The 17,929-nt window shown below is 49.9% G+C and overlaps 1 protein-coding gene across 1 annotated transcript in view; it reads left to right on the top strand.

Moving 5' to 3' along the window:
• Nucleotides 1-12: 12 nt before the first annotated feature.
• POFUT1 (protein O-fucosyltransferase 1) overlaps nt 13-17,929 on the top strand; it is a 29,136-nt gene continuing 11,219 nt past the window's right edge. The window contains exons 1-4 of the mRNA XM_004585715.2: nt 13-239; nt 1,621-1,742; nt 6,746-6,928; nt 8,034-8,146. Of these exons, the coding sequence (XP_004585772.1) occupies nt 101-239; nt 1,621-1,742; nt 6,746-6,928; nt 8,034-8,146 (557 nt within the window). The 5' untranslated portion in view covers nt 13-100. The remainder of the gene's footprint in view (nt 240-1,620; nt 1,743-6,745; nt 6,929-8,033; nt 8,147-17,929) is intronic.

Genomic DNA, 17,929 nt, shown 5'->3' with positions numbered 1-17,929 from the left:
GGCGCGCGGGCTGCGCGCGGGGCGCGCCGGGAGCGGGGCGGACACTAGCGCCTCGGCTCGCCTTCCCCCGCCTCCACGGCGCTGCGCGCTCGGGGCCGACATGGGCGCCGCCGCGTGGGCACCGCCGCCCTTGGCGTGGCAAGGGTTGCTGCTGCTGCTGCTGTTGCTTCAGCCGCTCCCCGGGCTGCCCGCGGGCTCCTGGGATCCTGCCGGCTACCTGCTCTACTGCCCCTGCATGGGTAAGGCCTCCCCGAGCCCTCTCCTCAGATGGAGAAAGGCCGGGAGAGGAGAAGCCATCCGGAGACGCCCCGGCAGGGCCAGGAGAGAAAGTCCAGGAGCACCACGGGGCCGCCGTGGCCAGCCTTGCGTGTGACAGAAAACGGAATGGACGTGGTCTCAGGCAACCCGGAGAGTTCAGTGGAGGCAGGACTTGGTGTCCCCGAGCCACGCGGCCAGCAGGCTTTTCTTTCATACATGCAGCAAACATTGACAGGGCATCCCATCCCTTTCTATCTCGGCCCTGTTGACTGGGCTGGGGATGAGGAGGTGGTGCATTTGGTAAACCCTGTCATTTTAGCCAAGGGGAGACAGCAAGAGACAACTGTAAAAGACATGCTGTCTTAGAAGATGCTGCTGATGAATGCTAGGGGAAAAAAAAAATAAAAGCGAGCAGATGGCAGAGGGCCAGTGGAGGGGTGCCAGTCATTTAAACGGGGTGGTGGCATAGGACTGGGAAAGGTCTCATCGTAATCTTCAGGGTTCTGTATGATTTCCCCCCCCCCCAACACACACCTGCAGCCACAGACCCCCTTGCCTCCGATCTGTCCCTCACACACAACAGGTGCATGTGCAGGGTCCCTCCTCCCAAAACCCTGTCTCCTTCACTTTGCCTGGCCACCTCTCCTGCCATCCAATGGGCCTTTGACTCAATGTCACCAGAAGGGACTTCACTGACACCCCCGCCCCAGCCTAGCCATGTCTTATTTGTCTTCCCCTATCACCACTCCTTTTCAGTTCTTTCAGACCAAAATGTCTCACTGTATATTTGTAGTCCTGCTGAGGGTCTCCCCAGTTTAAAGGCCATTTCCTCATTGCCAAGCCGTATCTACACTAAGAGCCTGGCCCCTCATGGCCTCTCAGGGGTGTTTGCAACGAAGGATTGGGGGTACAGTGCTGGACGGGCAAAATCGACCAGGATGCTCACTCCTGGAAAAACAGCCCGGATGGGGGACAGGCCTTTGAGGAGGCATGAAGAGCTCAAGTGGCTCCAGTAGAAAGAGGCAGGCCGAGGAGGCAGTGTGAGTGTGAGGGCGGTGGGGGTGGGGGGAGGTCTCAGCGTGACTTTGTTGCTGCTCCTCCGTGGGCAGGTGCAAGGACATTGGGGGAATGAAGGCTCCAGGGTGGGGGGTGGGTGGACCCTTTGGGGAAACAGCAGGGAGTCAGGAGTGGTTGGCCACTGAAGCAAGGCCTGCACAGCCTTGAACAGCACACCCTGGAGGCCAGGTTTGTGGTGGTGCTGCTGCTGTTTCCCATTTCCCCTGACAGCACCCAGGTCTTCTCCCAGTCCTGCGTCCCCTGTGTGCCCAAGGCCTTACCTTTCTCTCTGCGTCTTGCTCCCAGGGCGCTTTGGGAACCAGGCCGAGCACTTTCTAGGGTCCCTGGCGTTTGCTAAGCTGCTGAACCGCACTCTGGCCGTCCCTCCCTGGATTGAGTACCAGCACCACAAGCCTCCCTTCACCAATGTGAGTACTTCCCACTGACCCTGGCACCTGCTCCCCTTCCCCAGGCTTGCCTCTGTTTGAACCCCGCTACGTCGTTCTCTGGACTTCACCTCCCACTCCCTTGAGCATGTCCTGTCCTCTATCCAGAAGTATTTTCTCTGTCATTGATCCAGCACCTTCTGTGCAGCTATACTGGAGCTGGCACTGTTCCACATCCCATGCCTATGAGGAAACTGAAATGTGGAGAGGTTCACTCATTTGTCCAAGGCCACATAGGCTGTAGATGCTGGAGCTGGCAGTCAGGTCATTGCCTGTCTTATTGCAGAACATGTGGCTTAAATCCAAAATCCTCCATTCCTGGGCCTGATTGGTTCCCTCTTAGTCATTCCCTTGGTCTTCAGATGATGGATACTATAATTGACTTTGAAGGAAAAAAGAAGGTATAAGTTAATTAACAATATGTCCAAGACCTAAACCCAGGGGCAGGCATGGTGGCTCAGTGAGTCAAGCTATCGCCTGGAGCACCAGCCTCCAACCTGAGTGCTAGTTCAAGTCCCAGCTGCTCCACTTCTGATCCAGCTTCCTGCTAAAGCACCTGGAGGTACAGCAAACCGTGAGCCGAGTGCCTAAACTGTTGCCACCCAAGTGGGAAAACTGGGTAGAGTTAGAGGTTACTGGATTTGCCCTGGCCCGCCTCCAGTCATTACAGCCATCTAGGGGGATGAACTAGGGACTGAAAGTTCTCTCTCTGCTACTACTCTTTTCTCTCTGTAACTCTGCCTTTTGAATAAATACATCTTACCCCCAAAAACCCACAAAACACAAACCAGACAGTGCAGCTGCAGTGCTCCCACTGGCCAGGTAAGGGGCTAGCGTGCTGCTACTGACTGTTCCTTACTGTTCTTTGTCTTCCGAGGACCCTGTGTCCATCTTCCACGTTGTATTCTCAGGGGTCTGACAGTAAGAGCTCGATTAAGATTTAACGGTTATAAAAAAAAAAGATTTAATGGATAAAAAAAGATTTAATGGATTGACTGAAATACATTTGAAAGGCATCCAAAATGATACCTACTGCATACAGAAGGCTGAATTTGCATTCTTAACAGCCTGTTCTCTGCCTCAGTTTTATTTTTCCTTTGAGTGCCCGTATCGAGAGAGGCTGTTAATGGAGCTTGGAAGCCAGGTCCTCGCCCAGCTTTGCTGCCTGCCAGCTGTGTGGCCTGGGCAAGGCGCTTGACTTCTTTGCGTCACCGTTTGCTTGTCTGTGCAATAGGCTGGTATTAATTGTTCCCATCTGCCCTGATGAGTAGCGAATGCTTTGAACATTGTCATGTTCTTCCCCCTTAGAATTAGCTGAGCTTATTATCAGTGTGGAAGCCGTGAAAGTTCTTGTTTATGGTTTTTGGTTTTTTATTCGCTTTGAAAAAAGATATTTTTGTTTATTAATGAGTTGTAGAGAGAGAGTTCTGTCCTCTAGTTTGCTCCCCAAATGGCTGCAATGGCGAGGTTGGACTGAGCCAGGCCAATGCCAAGAGTGGGCAGCAGGGGCTCAGGCACATACTTAAACCATATTCTGCTGCTTTCCCAGGCACATTAGTAGGGAACTGCAGCAGCTGGAACATGAACTGGCACCTGTAGAGAGTGCCAGTGTCGTAGGCAGTGGCTTAATGTGCTACAGCACAGGGCTGACCCCTGCACTGGCGGTTTTCTTTCAGCCGTGACCCATGTGTCTCTCTGCCTGACTCACTCCCTGTCTGCTTACCTGCACTGCCAAATAATTTTCTGAATCTTCCCTTGTTGCTTTGTGTGGGTCATTCAGCCTGTCCCGATTGGGCTCCTCTCCTCTACTGTGACCATTCTCACTGAGGCCACCAGGAATCTCAGCATAGCTACATGCAGGGGTCATTTCTTGGTCTTTAGCTGACTTGACCTGCCACTGGCACCTGATCCTGAGGGCTTCTCTCTTGCCTGAACTCCCTCCTCCCCAGGCTTGCAGGATACTACCAGTGCCTGTGGCAGCCCTGAACTTAAGCATGTTCCTCTTTGCGCTGTGATGGGGGTGGGTTCCTCCCTCCACCCACTGTCTAGCTGTTGGTTTGTCTCTGCTCTGTTTGCTTGCTAGCTCTGTGACCTCAGATTAGCCATCTGGATTCTGTTTGCCTGGCTTTCTTCATAAGTACACTAGAGATGGTTGTTGTCCTGTCTGTCCCAATTAGAGGAGCAATTGCATGTAAAATGATGAGCAGAGCACCTGGCACTAAGTCAGCACTCAGGAGGTGGGAGTTACTATTGTTGTCATCACTTGCTGTGCTATAAATTTCTGTTGACTTTTGTCCCTCTACTCCGCGTCCCTGTGCTCACAGGCCTGAGTTTCTGACTCCTCAACCATTGAGGCTGATGGATGTCCCACAGATATTTCAAATTCACTAAGCCAGAACTGAACTTGACACTTTCCCCTTAACCCGTGTTACTGCCTGTGTTCCTAGCCTTCGCTTAGTCCATGTCCCTTCCCCTGGGTACCATGCCAGGAACCTAGAGGTGGCCCTGAATGCCTTCCTTGCCTCACACATTCAGCCCCAAACACCTGGCTTGATTTTCCTCTGCATCCCTCCTCCGTCCATACCTCTTGAGCTCTCGTGTAGCAGGGCCTGGGAAAGGCGTGTTGAAAGCGAGCGCATCAAAGGACCAAGGCTGTGGCCTGCTGATTCCTGGATCGTCTCTGCATTTGCCATCAGTGTCTCTTCTCTGCCACCAGAATGATCTTTCAAAAAAGATAGGTCTCACCTTCTGCTTAAAATCTTTCAATAGCACCTCATTATTAATAGCGAAGATTCCCAAAGTCTGTTCAGTGGCGTGCCAACAGTCAGGCATGGGGGGTGCCCTATTTATATTAGCTAGAAAAAGTATCTTTTTTTAAAAAAAGAATTTATTTTTATTTGAGAAACAGATTTACACTGAGAAAGAGGGACAGAGAAGGAGAACTTGCATCCTCAGCTAATCCAGTATGAACCAGGAACTTCCTCTGGGTCTTCCTTGTGGGTGAGAGGCCCAAGGACTTAGGCTATCCTCTGCTGCTTTCCCAGGTGCAAAAGCAGAGAGCTGGATGATAAGTGGAGCAGCCGGGATGTGAATTGGCACCCATATGGGATGCCAGCATTACAGTCTGAGGATTAACCTGTTGAACTACTGTGCCAACCTTAAAAAATTTGTAGATTCACAGCATACAACTGCGCGTTTGCACGGTGCACATATAAAGGCCCCAGGAAGTCTTATATTGAAGAATCCAGCTTAAAGCAGCCTTTGCCAGACCTCTTTAACCCAGTGGACTTTTTTTATTGCAAAACTCTTGATTTACCCAGACTAGTGAGATATGCTTGGAAAACCCTGACCTATAGAATGAAGTCCAAGTCTTACTCTGTGCTGTTCTAAGCAGTGCCTTAAAATCTAAAGCTATACAAAGATAAGTACAGCCACCATGCTTGTGCCTGACATTGAAAATGATTATCAGGAATATTTTCTCATCTTTCCTTCATCTTCTGTTTTTTGTTAATAAGAGAAAGAAAGCCTTTTAAATTCATAAAATATATAGTCTTCAACCCTGGGGCAAACCTAGTCCTCTACAGACTAAGACCAGCGTGTAGTACTGTCCAGCTTTTAATATATTTTGTGCAATTTCTTCCAAAATCTTCAAAAAGTTTGTGGAAAATGTATAATGAAACAGTTACGCGTGGATTTCAAAATCTTGTTGACACCTGGAGCTAGTGTTGTAGTGCAGCAGGTTAAACTCTTCCTGTAGTGCCAGTATCCGAGGGGGTTCCCAGCTGTCTGCTTCTAATCCAGCTCCTGTTAATGTGCTGGGAAAGTAACCAAAGAAGGACCCAAGCCCTTGAGAGACCCAGGTGAGGTCTATATCTCCTGGCTTTAGCATGGTCTAGCTCAGGCCATTCCAGCCATCTGGAAAATGAATAAATAGGTGGGAGATGTCTCTCTCTCTCTCTCTCTCTCTCTCTCTCTGTCTTTCGGCTGTGCCTTTCAAATAAATAAGTCTTTAATTTGAATTTTCCATGAACTTGACAGCACCCTTGTACTGCTATAATGGTGCTGAATCCTCTTGTATCCATCCACTGGTGTGATGTGCAGGTGGAATGAGCACCTGCCATCCTGTAAGGTCCTGACAGATCACATCCCAGAGTTGCCCTCTGCTCCGTGTGCTGCTCTGACCAGCCAGGTATGAGCATGCCCTTGCCCTCCTCCCCCCACCCTCAGCCTTTCTAGGAAGTGCAGTTATGTTCGTGACTTTGTTGGCTTTCTGAGTGAACAGTGACGCCTTTACTGAAACGGTGACTGGCTTTGACCAGGCTAACAGGGAGGCGGCCTGTCTTTCAAGTGTGTTGGCTGTTCGAGTTCCTTTGCTGTGAACTCCCCTTGCCCATCTTTCCTCTCAGCATCTTTGCCTTTTTCCCTTACAAACCAGCAGTTAGTTGTTTTTTTTGTTTTATTTTGTTTTGTTTGTTTGTTTAAGATAAAAAGGCAGATCTACATAGAGGAGGAGAGACAGAGAGGAAGATCTTTCATCCAATAATTCACTCCCCAAGTGGCCACAAGGGCTGGTGCTGTGCCAATCCGAAGCCAGGAGCCAGGAAGTTCCTCCACATGGGTGCAGGGTCCCAAAGCTTTGGGCCATCCTCGACTGCTTTGCTGGGCCACAGGCAGGGAGCTGGATGGGAAGTGGGGCTGCTGGGATTAGAACCAGTGCCCGTATGGGATCCCAGCGCATTGAAGGCAAGGACTTTAGCTGCTAGGCCACGCTGCCAGGCCCGGCAGTTAGTTTTGAAAACATTGTCATTACAATGTTGTTCTTTGGTTTGCAAACCTCTTCTTCCTTTATGTGTCTGTCCTAACTTGGGGGTCTCTTGACAGACAGTTTTTGTTCTCATGTGGCTGCTGGAGTGTATGGTTTTGCTAATGTCTCCCATGCAGCTCCTGGCAGGACCTCCACTCTTCCTCTCCTCCTTTTCCCATAGCTCCATGTGTCCTACCAGAAGTACTTCAAGCTGGAGCCCCTCCGGGCCTACCACCGAGTCCTCAGCCTGGAGGAATTCATGGAGAAGCTGGCGCCCACCCACTGGCCCCCAGAGAGACGGGTGGCGTACTGCTTTGAGGTGGCAGCCCAGCGAAGCCCAGATAAGAAGACGTGCCCCATGAAGGTGGGTGCTGTGAGGCTGGGCGTCCTTTCTGCTCTGGGCCCCCAAGACCACGTGATAGTAGTATGCAAGGGGAGTCATCAGAGGACTTTGGGCAGAAAGACGAAAAGTGCAGTTCCTTTTGGGCCTGTCCTTTTGGGCTGCCTGGGATTCTCTGAACCTTTCTTTCTACCTGCAGACTAGAGACACTGGTTCCTGGTCTGTGTGGCTCATGAAGTTTCCTATGGGCTGGCTGTGAGAGTACGTTATGAACTGCAGATGTATGGCAGTACTCACAGCTGGTGTGTAGCACGTACTGTAGGGTACCTACAGACGAAGACCAGCGTGCATGTTACTGTTAGCTAACTTAATCCTCGAATTGTCCCATGAGGAAAGTACTGATGGCGTCGTCCTTCTGTGGAGCAGACTCTGAGGGTAGCACAGGAAAGCTCATTGTTTTCCCAAGGCCACACAGCAGACAAGCATTGGAGCTAAGATTCAACCCTACCCGCTTAACTTAAATATTTCTCAGTGGGCAGATGAGGTGCTGTTTGATGCCTGTCTATCTATATAAAGATATATATATTCTCTATATATAAATATATGTAAAAATATATAGATTTGGTTGTCATGTTTCGGTTTCTGCTTCAGGTGTATTTTATTCATAGAAATGTGTAAAATTCTGGCACTTGGGAGCAGAAGGCAGTCCTCACTGAGTCTGTGGGGAGTGGCTCCACGAGCTGTGACATTACAGGATAGGAGGCCTGGCTTCCAGCCTATTTCAGGCCTCACTTACTGAATGCCCTGAGTGAGCTGGGCTTCAGCTTTCACATTGAAAATGAGGGCATTGAAGGAGCTGCAGTGCCGTGCGCTAAACTCAGAGGCCACTCCCCTGTGCGCAGGTGCTGCAGGGTCCCTAGGTGGAGGCTGGTGAGAAGCAGAGGCACCGCTGCTGCTGCCTCGGGCCAGAATGGAAGCCCAGACTGTCTGCCCAGCCAGAACTACTTCTGTAAGGGCATTTGCCCAGGGTCAGAAGCCTCTGCTCCAGTTCTCCTGCCCCATCCCACCCTTCCCCCAACGCCCTGCCCCTCTCCCCACCCCAGTAAGCTTTCTACCACTCTTTCTGCAGGAAGGAAACCCCTTTGGCCCGTTCTGGGATCAGTTTCATGTGAGTTTCAATAAGTCCGAGCTCTTTGCAGGCCTTTCCTTCAGCGCCTCCTACAAAGAACAGTGGATGCAGAGGTACTTGGAGGGGGTGGCGTGGGGCTCCCGTGGTTCAATCTGTTCCTGGCCCTCTCCCCGACTACTCCACCCTGATGTATGAGACCAAAGGTCTAGGCACGTGTCTGTTGAACTTAGGCTCCTGTGTGATCCGTTCCCCCTCTCAACGCCTGACATGGTGGGACATTGACCTGCCACAAGATTGAGCAAGAGTTTATCGGCTGATAAGAGAAGTTATAAAAAGAACATTGCGCCGTCACATGAATCTCACTGTCCTCCTCCAGGCGTGAGAATCTTTGCCTGGCTCCCTCCCTCTTCACAGGGGGAAGATGGAAGCGACTTCTAGGGAACAACTTGAGGCACAGACTGAAAGATGATGTCATTCTGATAATTACTGGCTGCGCCTTATTAATTACACTCTAGGAGGCCCTATTAAAAAAATATGGGTTAGCAGGTCACAGGTCTAGGCTATGAAATATTTATAGCGCTTCTGTCATGTGTGTGAGACATACTCAGAGGCCGAAGGTGGCGCACAGACGTGAGGAAGCCCCAATCTTCAGGGAGCTGCATTCTGCTTGGAATAGTGCTCATCAACAGCACACTTGGCCTTGCTGCTGGGGCCTGGCTCGGAAGAGCTTAGGCTTGGAAATCAGGCTGGGGCGAGGGCGCAGGAGGAGCCTAAATTAACTTGTACACGGTCACACACTCCTGGCCTGTAGCAGACCTAGACGGATGGAGGCAGCGAATCAAGCACCAAAGGAAGGGGACCCTGAGGCCTGACCTCGCCTTGCCTTTCCTGCCTCTCCCTGCACACTTGGGGAATTGCCCCCGCTCTCCCTGGCCTGCCTTCCAGTGGTTTCATGGAAAGTGCGGTCACGGGATCTGCCTCTCAGCCCACGAAGTACGTAGCGGCCAGGCACAGGAGCCGTCACTGTGTTGTTGTTGCTCACACACTTTATTTAAGCCTTTGAAAAATTTCATCAGGTGGGTGTCGTTACCAGTTTCCATTTTTACAAGTAAGAGACTGAGCTGAGGGAAGCGCAAGAACTTGCCTAAGGCCACCGAGTGGTTGTGTGAGCCACTAGGATCCCTATGAAGATCTCCAATAAAAAAAAAAAAAGCTCTTCAATAAATAACAAGAGCTGAGATGTGCCAGACACATCTGAGCCTTTACAAGGGTTGACTCATTGGATTCCTCCACGAGTCTGAGAGACACCTGGTGTCATCTGTGCTTTACACATGAAGACGTTTTGGGGGAGGGAGTAAAATCGCTCGTCCAGTATATGGAAGCTAGAACCAGCACAGTTTGTCTTTGAATACAGAAAGTTTGACTTGGAAATTCTTTCACATTTTGCTTGAAAAGCTGAGACAAAATTCCTTCTGCTGATTCACTCCCCCAATGCCAACCACAGCTGGGGCTGACAGTGGCAGGAGCCTGGAGCTCAATCCGGGTCTCCTGTGTGGATGGCAGGAACCCAAGGACTTGAGCCCTCACCCGCACCCTCGCAGGGGGTGCTTTAGCAGGAATCCGGACTCGGAAGTGAAGCCGGGACTTCATCCAAGCCCTTTGGTCTACGATGTGGGCATCCTTGGAGTTGTCTCATCCACTGCACTGAATGTTCACCCCCAGAACACCTGTTTTGTTTTGTTTTAGATTGACTTTATTTATTTAAAAGAGTGACATAGAAAGAGACAGAGGGAAAGAGATCTGTCCATGAGTTCACTTTCAGAATGGCTCCAATGGCTGGGTCTGAGCCAAGCCAAAGGCAGGAGCTGGGAACTCCATCTGGGTTGTTGATGTGGGTGGCAGGGACCCAAGCACTTGGGCCATCCTCCAATGGTTTCCCAGGTGCACGAACAGGGATTTAGATCAGAGGGACTCCATCCAGCACACTGAGAAGGGAAGGAGGTATCATGAGGAGGCAGCAGCTTAATGTGCTATGCTGCAACACTGGCCTCTCTGGCTAAAGCACCTATTCTTAATCATTATGGATTAATTGGCTGGACCCTTCACCCACTGCCTGTGCTTCCTGGGACTTGTCTGTAGGGCTAGTTTCAGAACCGCTGAGCACACGGAATCAGAACAGAATCTTATCTCCCTTCTGCTGGTCCCAGAGGGGATAGTCCCAGGTGATTGCCTGCCTGCTTTTCCTTCTTCACCTCGAGATGACCTGGACCTGTTGCTGGAAGGCAGACCTGGCCTCCAAGGGTGGAGTTTGATCCCTACTGACCATGTGTCAGGAGGAAAAAAAAAAAGCAAACTACCAACTCCAAGTGCAGATGACAAAAAACCAGATAAGGGCGCAGTCCTAGTTGAAAAGGGAAGGGACCCAGCTGCATGGACATCATGGAGACATTTGTTCATTTCCCTGCAGTCTCTTTTTTTTTTTTTTTTTTTCATTTAGTTCTAAGAATTGGTGTGTGTATGTGGGGGCACTTCCAGAAGTTGGACAATTTGAGGGATTTGAACCCTAAGGCAAGAGCCAGTGCAATACCTCAATTGACTAATACTCTATCCACAAGTGCTGGCTGCTCCACTTCCCATTTAGTTCCCTGCTGGTGGTCTGGGAAAGCAGTAGAGGATGACCCAGCCTTGGGACCCTGCAACTGCAAGGAAGAACCGAAAGAAATTCCTGGCTCCTGGTTTCAGATCAGTTCAGCTCTGGCCATTGTGGCAAGGAGTGAGCCAGCGGATGGAAGATCTTTCTATCTCAACTCTGTAACTCTGCCTTTTCAATAAAAATAAATAACTCTTTTTAAAAAGAAAAGAAGAAGAAAAAAAGGAGGGCCTGGCATGGTAGCCTGGTGGCTAAAGTCTTCACCTTACATACCTGGGATGCTGGTTTGTATCCCAGCTGCTCTACTTCCCATCCAGCTCCCTGCTTGTGGCCTGGGAAAGCAGTCGAGGATGGCCCAAAGCCTTGGGACCCTGCACCCGTGTGGGAGACCTGGAAGAGCTCTTGGCTCCTGGTTTCGGATTGGCACAGTACCGACTGTTGCGGTCACTTGGGGAGTGAATTATCGGGTGGAAGATCTTTCTGTCTCTCCTCCTCTGTGTATATCTGCACTGGGCCCAAGCTTCCACTTTGATACTGGCATTCCCACACTGGAGTGACAGTTCCACTCCTGGCTACTCCTCTTCAATGCAGCTTTTTGCTAATGCATCTGTATTAAATGATAGCTCATGTGCTTGGGCTGCTGCACATTCCATGGGACACCCAGTTGGGGTTCCGTGCTGCTAGCTTTGGCCTGGCCCAACCCTGGCTATTGTGGCCATCCGGGGAGTGAACCAGTGGGTAAAATTACCTTCTCATCTGTCTTTTTTAGGGAAACTTCTTTTTATTAGTGAAAATACACAGGAAATCATTGAAATTTATTGCAAATCTCTCTCTCCATCTTCCCCGTTCTTCTTTCTGTGCTTCTTTTCAAATAACATACATAATTTTTTTTTTTCTGAGTTTCAAGCACTGGCCTACATTCTGGGAGTACATTCTGGCCTACATTCTGGCAGGGTAAGGTACATAGTCCACTGTCTGATGAACCTACATTCTATGGGGCCTTCAGTGCACCAACTTCTACACAGGACAGTTCCAGAATAACTAAACAGTTAATGTGTGGCAGGGTTGAAGTGTGGAGAATGGAAAGGAACCATTCATGCCAAGAGCCAAAGTGGAAGTAGTACATGGGACGGGTGACAGGAGCAAAGGCCCTGAGACAGGAGCCAGCTTGGCATGGCCAAGGAGCTGAAAGGCCGGTGTTGCTGGTGTGGAGAAAGGAGGACAGCCGTGGGATGTTCCTGTCATTTGGTGTTGACTAGGCAACCTCTGAAATGTTGTGGCATGCCAACAATGTGTTACTGTTTCTCATGGTTTTTGGACTTGACTGTACTTAGCATTTAGAGTGACTACATCATTCTTTAGACTGCATAGCCTGTAGAATACTCATCATGGGTTTGGTGAGGCTTTTGTGTGTTTTTTTTTTTAACAACAAGGTGAATTAAGTGTACTCATAATCCTACACTATAGAAACATTGCTGTGCGTAGGGACAGACCTTTGGAACCCCAGTGAAGGGGCCACCTGAGATGCCCTGCATCCCGTGTTAGATTGCCTGGGCTCACCTCCCGGTTCCACTCCGAGTTCCAACTTCCTGCCAAACACACCTTGGAAAACAGCAGGTCCTTGAGTCCCTTCCACCTAAATGGCAGAGAGATTTGGTGCCTAGCTTTGGCCTGACTCAGCCCTAGCTGTTGCCAGCATTTGGGAAGTGAACCAGTAGCTAGGAGATTTCAGTCTCTGTCACTGTATATGTGTGTGTCTGACTTATGTGTAGTATAGTATTTCTTTGTGTGTCTGGCTTATTTCATGAGGCATAATATGTTCAAAGTTCATTGATGCGGTAGCATTTATCAAAATTTCAAGGCTGACTAATAGTCTGTAGGTACCGTGTTTTATTTACCAGTTCATCTGCCGACTGGTTATTGAGTCAACCAAACAGGTCTTGCTTCATTGTCACGTGACTGCAGCCGGTTGTCATGCAGATTTCACGTCAGCTGAAGGCTCCCCAGGGCTGCATATCCAGTAAGGTCCCCTTCATGGCAGGCGGGTGATGCTGGCAGTCATCTTGGAATTTGGCTGGAGCCATCAGCAAGCCTGGGTCCATACACGTGACCTCTGCACATGGCTTTCAGCTTGGAAACAGTTCTGAGAGGGGCTCTCCAGGGATTGAACATCCCAAGACATGGGAAGTTAAAACATCCTGTCCTGTAATTCCTGGGCCCAAAAGTCAGCTCCTGGGAGTTGACATGGAGCCCACCTCACAGCAGGGGATACCATGTATGGCTGGGCATACAGAAGGAAAGCCATGAAACATGGATGGGGCCAGGCCATGCAAGGTTTAGGAAACCCTGGTGAGGCAGTGTGATTAGCTTGTGAATAACTGGTAGGGACAAGCAAGAAGGTGCATGTTGTAACCTCCATGATTGTGGACACCTGCTGTCCTGGGAACCAAGGCAGGGGAGCGGTGTAGGGGGTCAGTGATGAAGCTCTCCCTACACTCCCTGTGAGGCTGATTAGGCAACTGCCCTCCTTGTGGCCTCAGTGCTCTGTAAAACGCAAGGGATGGGCCCGGCATGGTGGCCTAGTGGCTAAAGTCCTCTCCTTGAAAGCCCCGGGATCCCATATGGGCGCCAGTTCTAATCCCGGCAGCTCCACTTCCCATCCAGCTCCTTGCTTGTGGCCTGGGAAAGCAGTTGAGGATGGTCCAATGCATTGGGACCCTGCACCCGCGTGGGAGACCTGGAAGAGGTTCCTGGTCCCGGCATCGGATTGGCGCGTACCGGCCCGTTGCGGCTCACTTGGGGAGTGAATCATCGGATGGAAGATCTTCCTCTCTGTCTCTCCTCCTCTATGTATATCCGGCTTTCCAATAACAATAAAATCTTAAAAAAAAATGCAAGGGATAAACAAGATGGGTGCTTTCTACACTGTCCTCAGAGCCCCATGCCTGTAGAGCCTTTGCGGGGGTCACAGAGAGGGGCCAACCTGGAGGATTCAGTTCTTCATCCCCATCACCTTCAACCTCATGTGTATTAGGATTCAGAGTTAAGTTAGAAGTCCTCAAATAATCGTAGATTAATTCTCTTCAAATAATAGTAGATGAGCAAGCTGGAAGGGCCAAGACTGGTGCATCAGTTCAAGTCCCTGATGCTCTGCTTCCAGTCCAGCTCCCTGCTGATGTGCCTGGGAAAGCAGCAGATAGTGACCCAGTACTGGGCCCCCACACCCACATGGGATACATGCACAGAGTTCCGGGCTCCTGGCTTCAGCCAGACCCAGCCTAGGCGTGGTAGACACTGGGGGAGTGAACCAGCAGGTGGAAGGGCTCTGTCTTTATGTCTCTCTTTTCTTTGTTACTCTGCCTTTTAAATAAATCTTTTTTAACTTAAAACAAGTGCTTTATTTTCTAGTCCAAATCTCGGCCATCAGGCTTTTCTGTGTATCACTCAGCTGTCCTGGCACTGTCCTTCATCCTCAGGCACTTCATGGACCACACTGTCTGATGCCTTCATGTCCTGGGCAACTACCCAGGACATGAACTGCTGCCCATATGGAATCCCAGTAGATGCAAGGCGAGGACTTTAGCCACTAGGCTATAGCACCGGGCCCACATACCACCTTTTTAAGAAGCCTACTTTTATACCATTTTAACCCTTCTGTTTATATCTGAGGCATGAGCATATCTGGCTGCAGAAGTCCTGTAAAAATGTCTTTAACTGGGGTCTCTGTATATCCAGATGAAAACAATTACAGGAGAAGGAGATAAGAGAGGTGTGTTCCCTGGCCGAGTGGTTTCTGAACATCCCTCCAGTGGTGCTCACTCTGAGTCCGTGAGCGCCCTGGCGGAGCTTCCATTCTGAGGATGCCGAGCACACACCTGCACAAGCAGGTGCTATCTCAGCAGCAGCACTGAAACTGGACCTAGACCTGAGGGCTGAGAGAGGGCTGGCCATACAGAGCTAGAGGGAAAGGTTGCCTTTCAACAGCAGGAACAAGGCCCTGCCTTGTGCATGTGCCTGGGTCCTCTGCGCACAGCATGGAGTTCTGTGTCCAGTCCCACACAATTGGGTGCTGTGTACAGAGAAACCTTTGTTGGAGAGTCTCAGCAGTGTGGAAGACGAGTGGTGAAGAACCTGGGGATTCAGCAGGCCTGACCTGGCTGAAGCTGAACGGTCAAGGAACAAACTCCTGCCAGCCAAAATCCCTCTCCCGCCATTCTTTTTTTTTTTTTTTTCTAAAGATTTATTTATTTTTATTAGAAAGTCAGATATACAGAGAGGAGAAGAGACAGAGAAGAAGATTTTCCATCCACTGATTCACTCCCCAAGTGGCCGCAATGGCCGGAGCTGAGCCAATCCAAAGCCAGGAGCCTCTTCCGGGTCTCCCACTCAGCCACAGGGTCCCAAGGCATTGGGCCATCCTCGACTGCTTTCCCAGGCCACAAGCAGGGAGCTGGAAAGCAAGCGGGGCTGCTGGGATTAGATTTGGCACCCATATGGGATCCTGGTGCGTGCAAGGTGAGGACTTTAGCCACTAGGCCACTGTGCTGGCCCCCCTCCCCGCCATTCTTTCCTGGCAGCATTTCCTGCCTCCTTAGGAGCAAATGGTTACATCAGCCTCAGCCTCTTGCTGCGTTTTAGATCAGAACTGATGGACCATCGAGACAGTTGTGTATTGGTCCAGATGTGGGAAGAAGGGACAGATGTTCCAAATCTGGATTTGTTTCAGTATGTCAAGGGAGGCACAGATCCAGATTCCATGCTGACATAAGGAGACTTCCCACTGACACGCGGGGACAGCCTGCCCTTCCTGTCACAGCCGCTGGAGACAAAGCTGAACAGATTCAGCTGAGGGGCTGGTCCAGGGCACGTACTCTTCCTCTCACTTCCTTTTCTTCTCGCTTCTGCCGTCATCATCTGGTCTTTCTGGTCAGGTCCCCAAATCCAATCCCTTCTATTCCTTCATTTTAAAAGTAATCTTTTGTGTCTACTGTGTGCCAAGGCCTGTGCCTGGAGCTGGCTATCAGCTAAGTAACCCATAGATTCCGATTTGGAGGTGCTTGGTAAGAGGTGGGAGTGACCTGCAGTAGAGTCCTAGTGCAGAATGCCTGCCTTCAGATCCCAGCACCACCGCTTTCGCACTGTGTGGCCTTGTGCCATGTGCCTCTTGTTCCTCCTCTGTGCACAATTTCCTTACAGGATGAGACTAGCCATGACACTTAGCTCACAGGAATCCCATGCCAGTGGAACAAGTTAGAATAAATCAGGCAATGGGAATGTTACCTGGCACATTATAAGGCTTATTCAACAATTTGCACACATGTCTGTGTAAACAGATTCGGAGACTAGCAAGTTGAGTGTCACAGAGCCAGCCCTAGAGGAACACTTGCTTCTGGTTTCCTTGGCTCTGACCTCGGACCACTGTGGGTGGGAGTCTCAGTGAGCAGGCTGCAGTGGTCCCCAGCCCTTCCCAGTAGACAGTGACCTGAGCAGGGATGACAGTTGTTGAGCACATCAGTGTGCAAAGAGGGGCAAAGGAGGAGTGGGAGAGGAAGCCCTCCCACAAGAAGCTGGGCTGGGAAGTGGCTTGGAAGGAACTTATTTGCTGAGTGAGAGGTTTGGGTTGGGTGTCAGTTATCTCAAGTGGCTTGCCCATTGTAGCACAATTGTGTGCATGGAAGATGGGAAGGCTCTCCGTTCACTAAGATGGGAATAGGTAGATAAATTGCACTTTTTTCCATACAAAATGGAAAATATTAAGAGAAACTAATGTGATCCCATGACCTACACAGTCGTGGTCAAATCTCTGATTCATGAAGTTGAATTCAGTTATATGCAAGATGACAAGTAATGGTGAGAATGCTAGCCAGAGTTTCCTGAGAGCCTTCTACATGCCACGCACTATGTTAAATGCTTTGCTGGTGTTAATCCATTGAATCTTCTCACCAGCGCTATAAATACACAGGTAATTGGCTGATAATGCTAATCATTTAACTCTGTATCAAGTCATTGTGTTGTCTACTTGGAATACAACTCCAAAAAGGAAAAAAAAAAACCCGCCTTTGAAGTAGGGCTTGTTATCAGCTCAGTGATATCACAGATGTGAAAAGAGAAGTCAAGTTATCTATGCATATAAAGCAAGTATAATTGTAAGAACACCTTAGAGGGCAGGAGAAGGAACTGTCCTTCAAGTGTGTTTTTCTTGTTTTAGTTTTAAATCAAACAAGGCCAAGTATTAGTATGTGCTCATCTGGATCCAGGTTCTGTGGATTTGCTGTTTTTCCCTTGTGGTTTAAAAATTTTTTTTCTAAAGATTTATGTATTTTTATTGCAAAGTCAGATATACAGAGAGGAGGAAAGACAGAGAGGAAGATCTTGCGTCCGATGATTCACTCCCCAAGTGAGCGCAACGACCAATACTGTGCCGATTCAAAGCCAGGAGCCAGGAAGTTCCTCCGCATGGGTGCAGGGTCCCAAAGCTTTGGGCCATCCTCGACTGCTTTCCCAGGCCACAAGCAGGGAGCTGGATGGGAAGTGGAGCTGCTGGGATTGGAACTGACAACATATGGGATCCTGGCACATTCAAGGTGAGGAGTTTAGCTGCTAGGCCACCATGCCGGGCCCTTAAACATTTCATAATTATTACGTGTAGGTTTTATTGAGGTATTTGGATATCTGCTTGCAGTTCTAAGAAATAATTCCCAGAGTTTCTAGTTACCTTTCACCCAATTTCCTATCAATGGAAACATTTCACGAAACTATAGTGCAGTATCAAGACCAGGATATGGGCATTGATACAATGTGCCTGTCTGACTCTGATTTCCTGTTTTACTTGTACTCTGTGCCTGTCTGTGTTGGAGTACAATGTATCACCCTCGCCCCCACCCCGTCCAGCCCACACGCATGCACGGCCACACCTACCCACCTCTCTCCTCTCCCCTGCACTCCTGTGAGCCTCCTTGCAGTTCCTGGGGCACACTACACCTGTACCCCCTCACACCCTGGACCCTTGCTAGTCCCTCTGTCACACCTGCAAACAGCTGCCCATCCCACCTCCCGCAAGAGTCAGAGCTCAGCAAAAATGCTCCTGCCTTGGCAGGGGCTTCTCTGACTCCTCAGGGAGCTGTGCCAGCCCGTGCCCTGAAGTTACTCCCCGTGACATCACTGCCTTATGGTTTTCTCTCTTTTAAATTTATTTAATTGGAAAAGCAGATTTATAGAGATAAGGACAGAAAGAAAGATCTTCTGT

The sequence above is a fragment of the Ochotona princeps genome, chromosome 22 (assembly GCF_030435755.1).
Source record: "Ochotona princeps isolate mOchPri1 chromosome 22, mOchPri1.hap1, whole genome shotgun sequence".
Taxonomy (NCBI): Eukaryota; Metazoa; Chordata; class Mammalia; order Lagomorpha; family Ochotonidae; genus Ochotona; species Ochotona princeps.
This window is presented reverse-complemented; position numbering and strand designations above follow the sequence as displayed.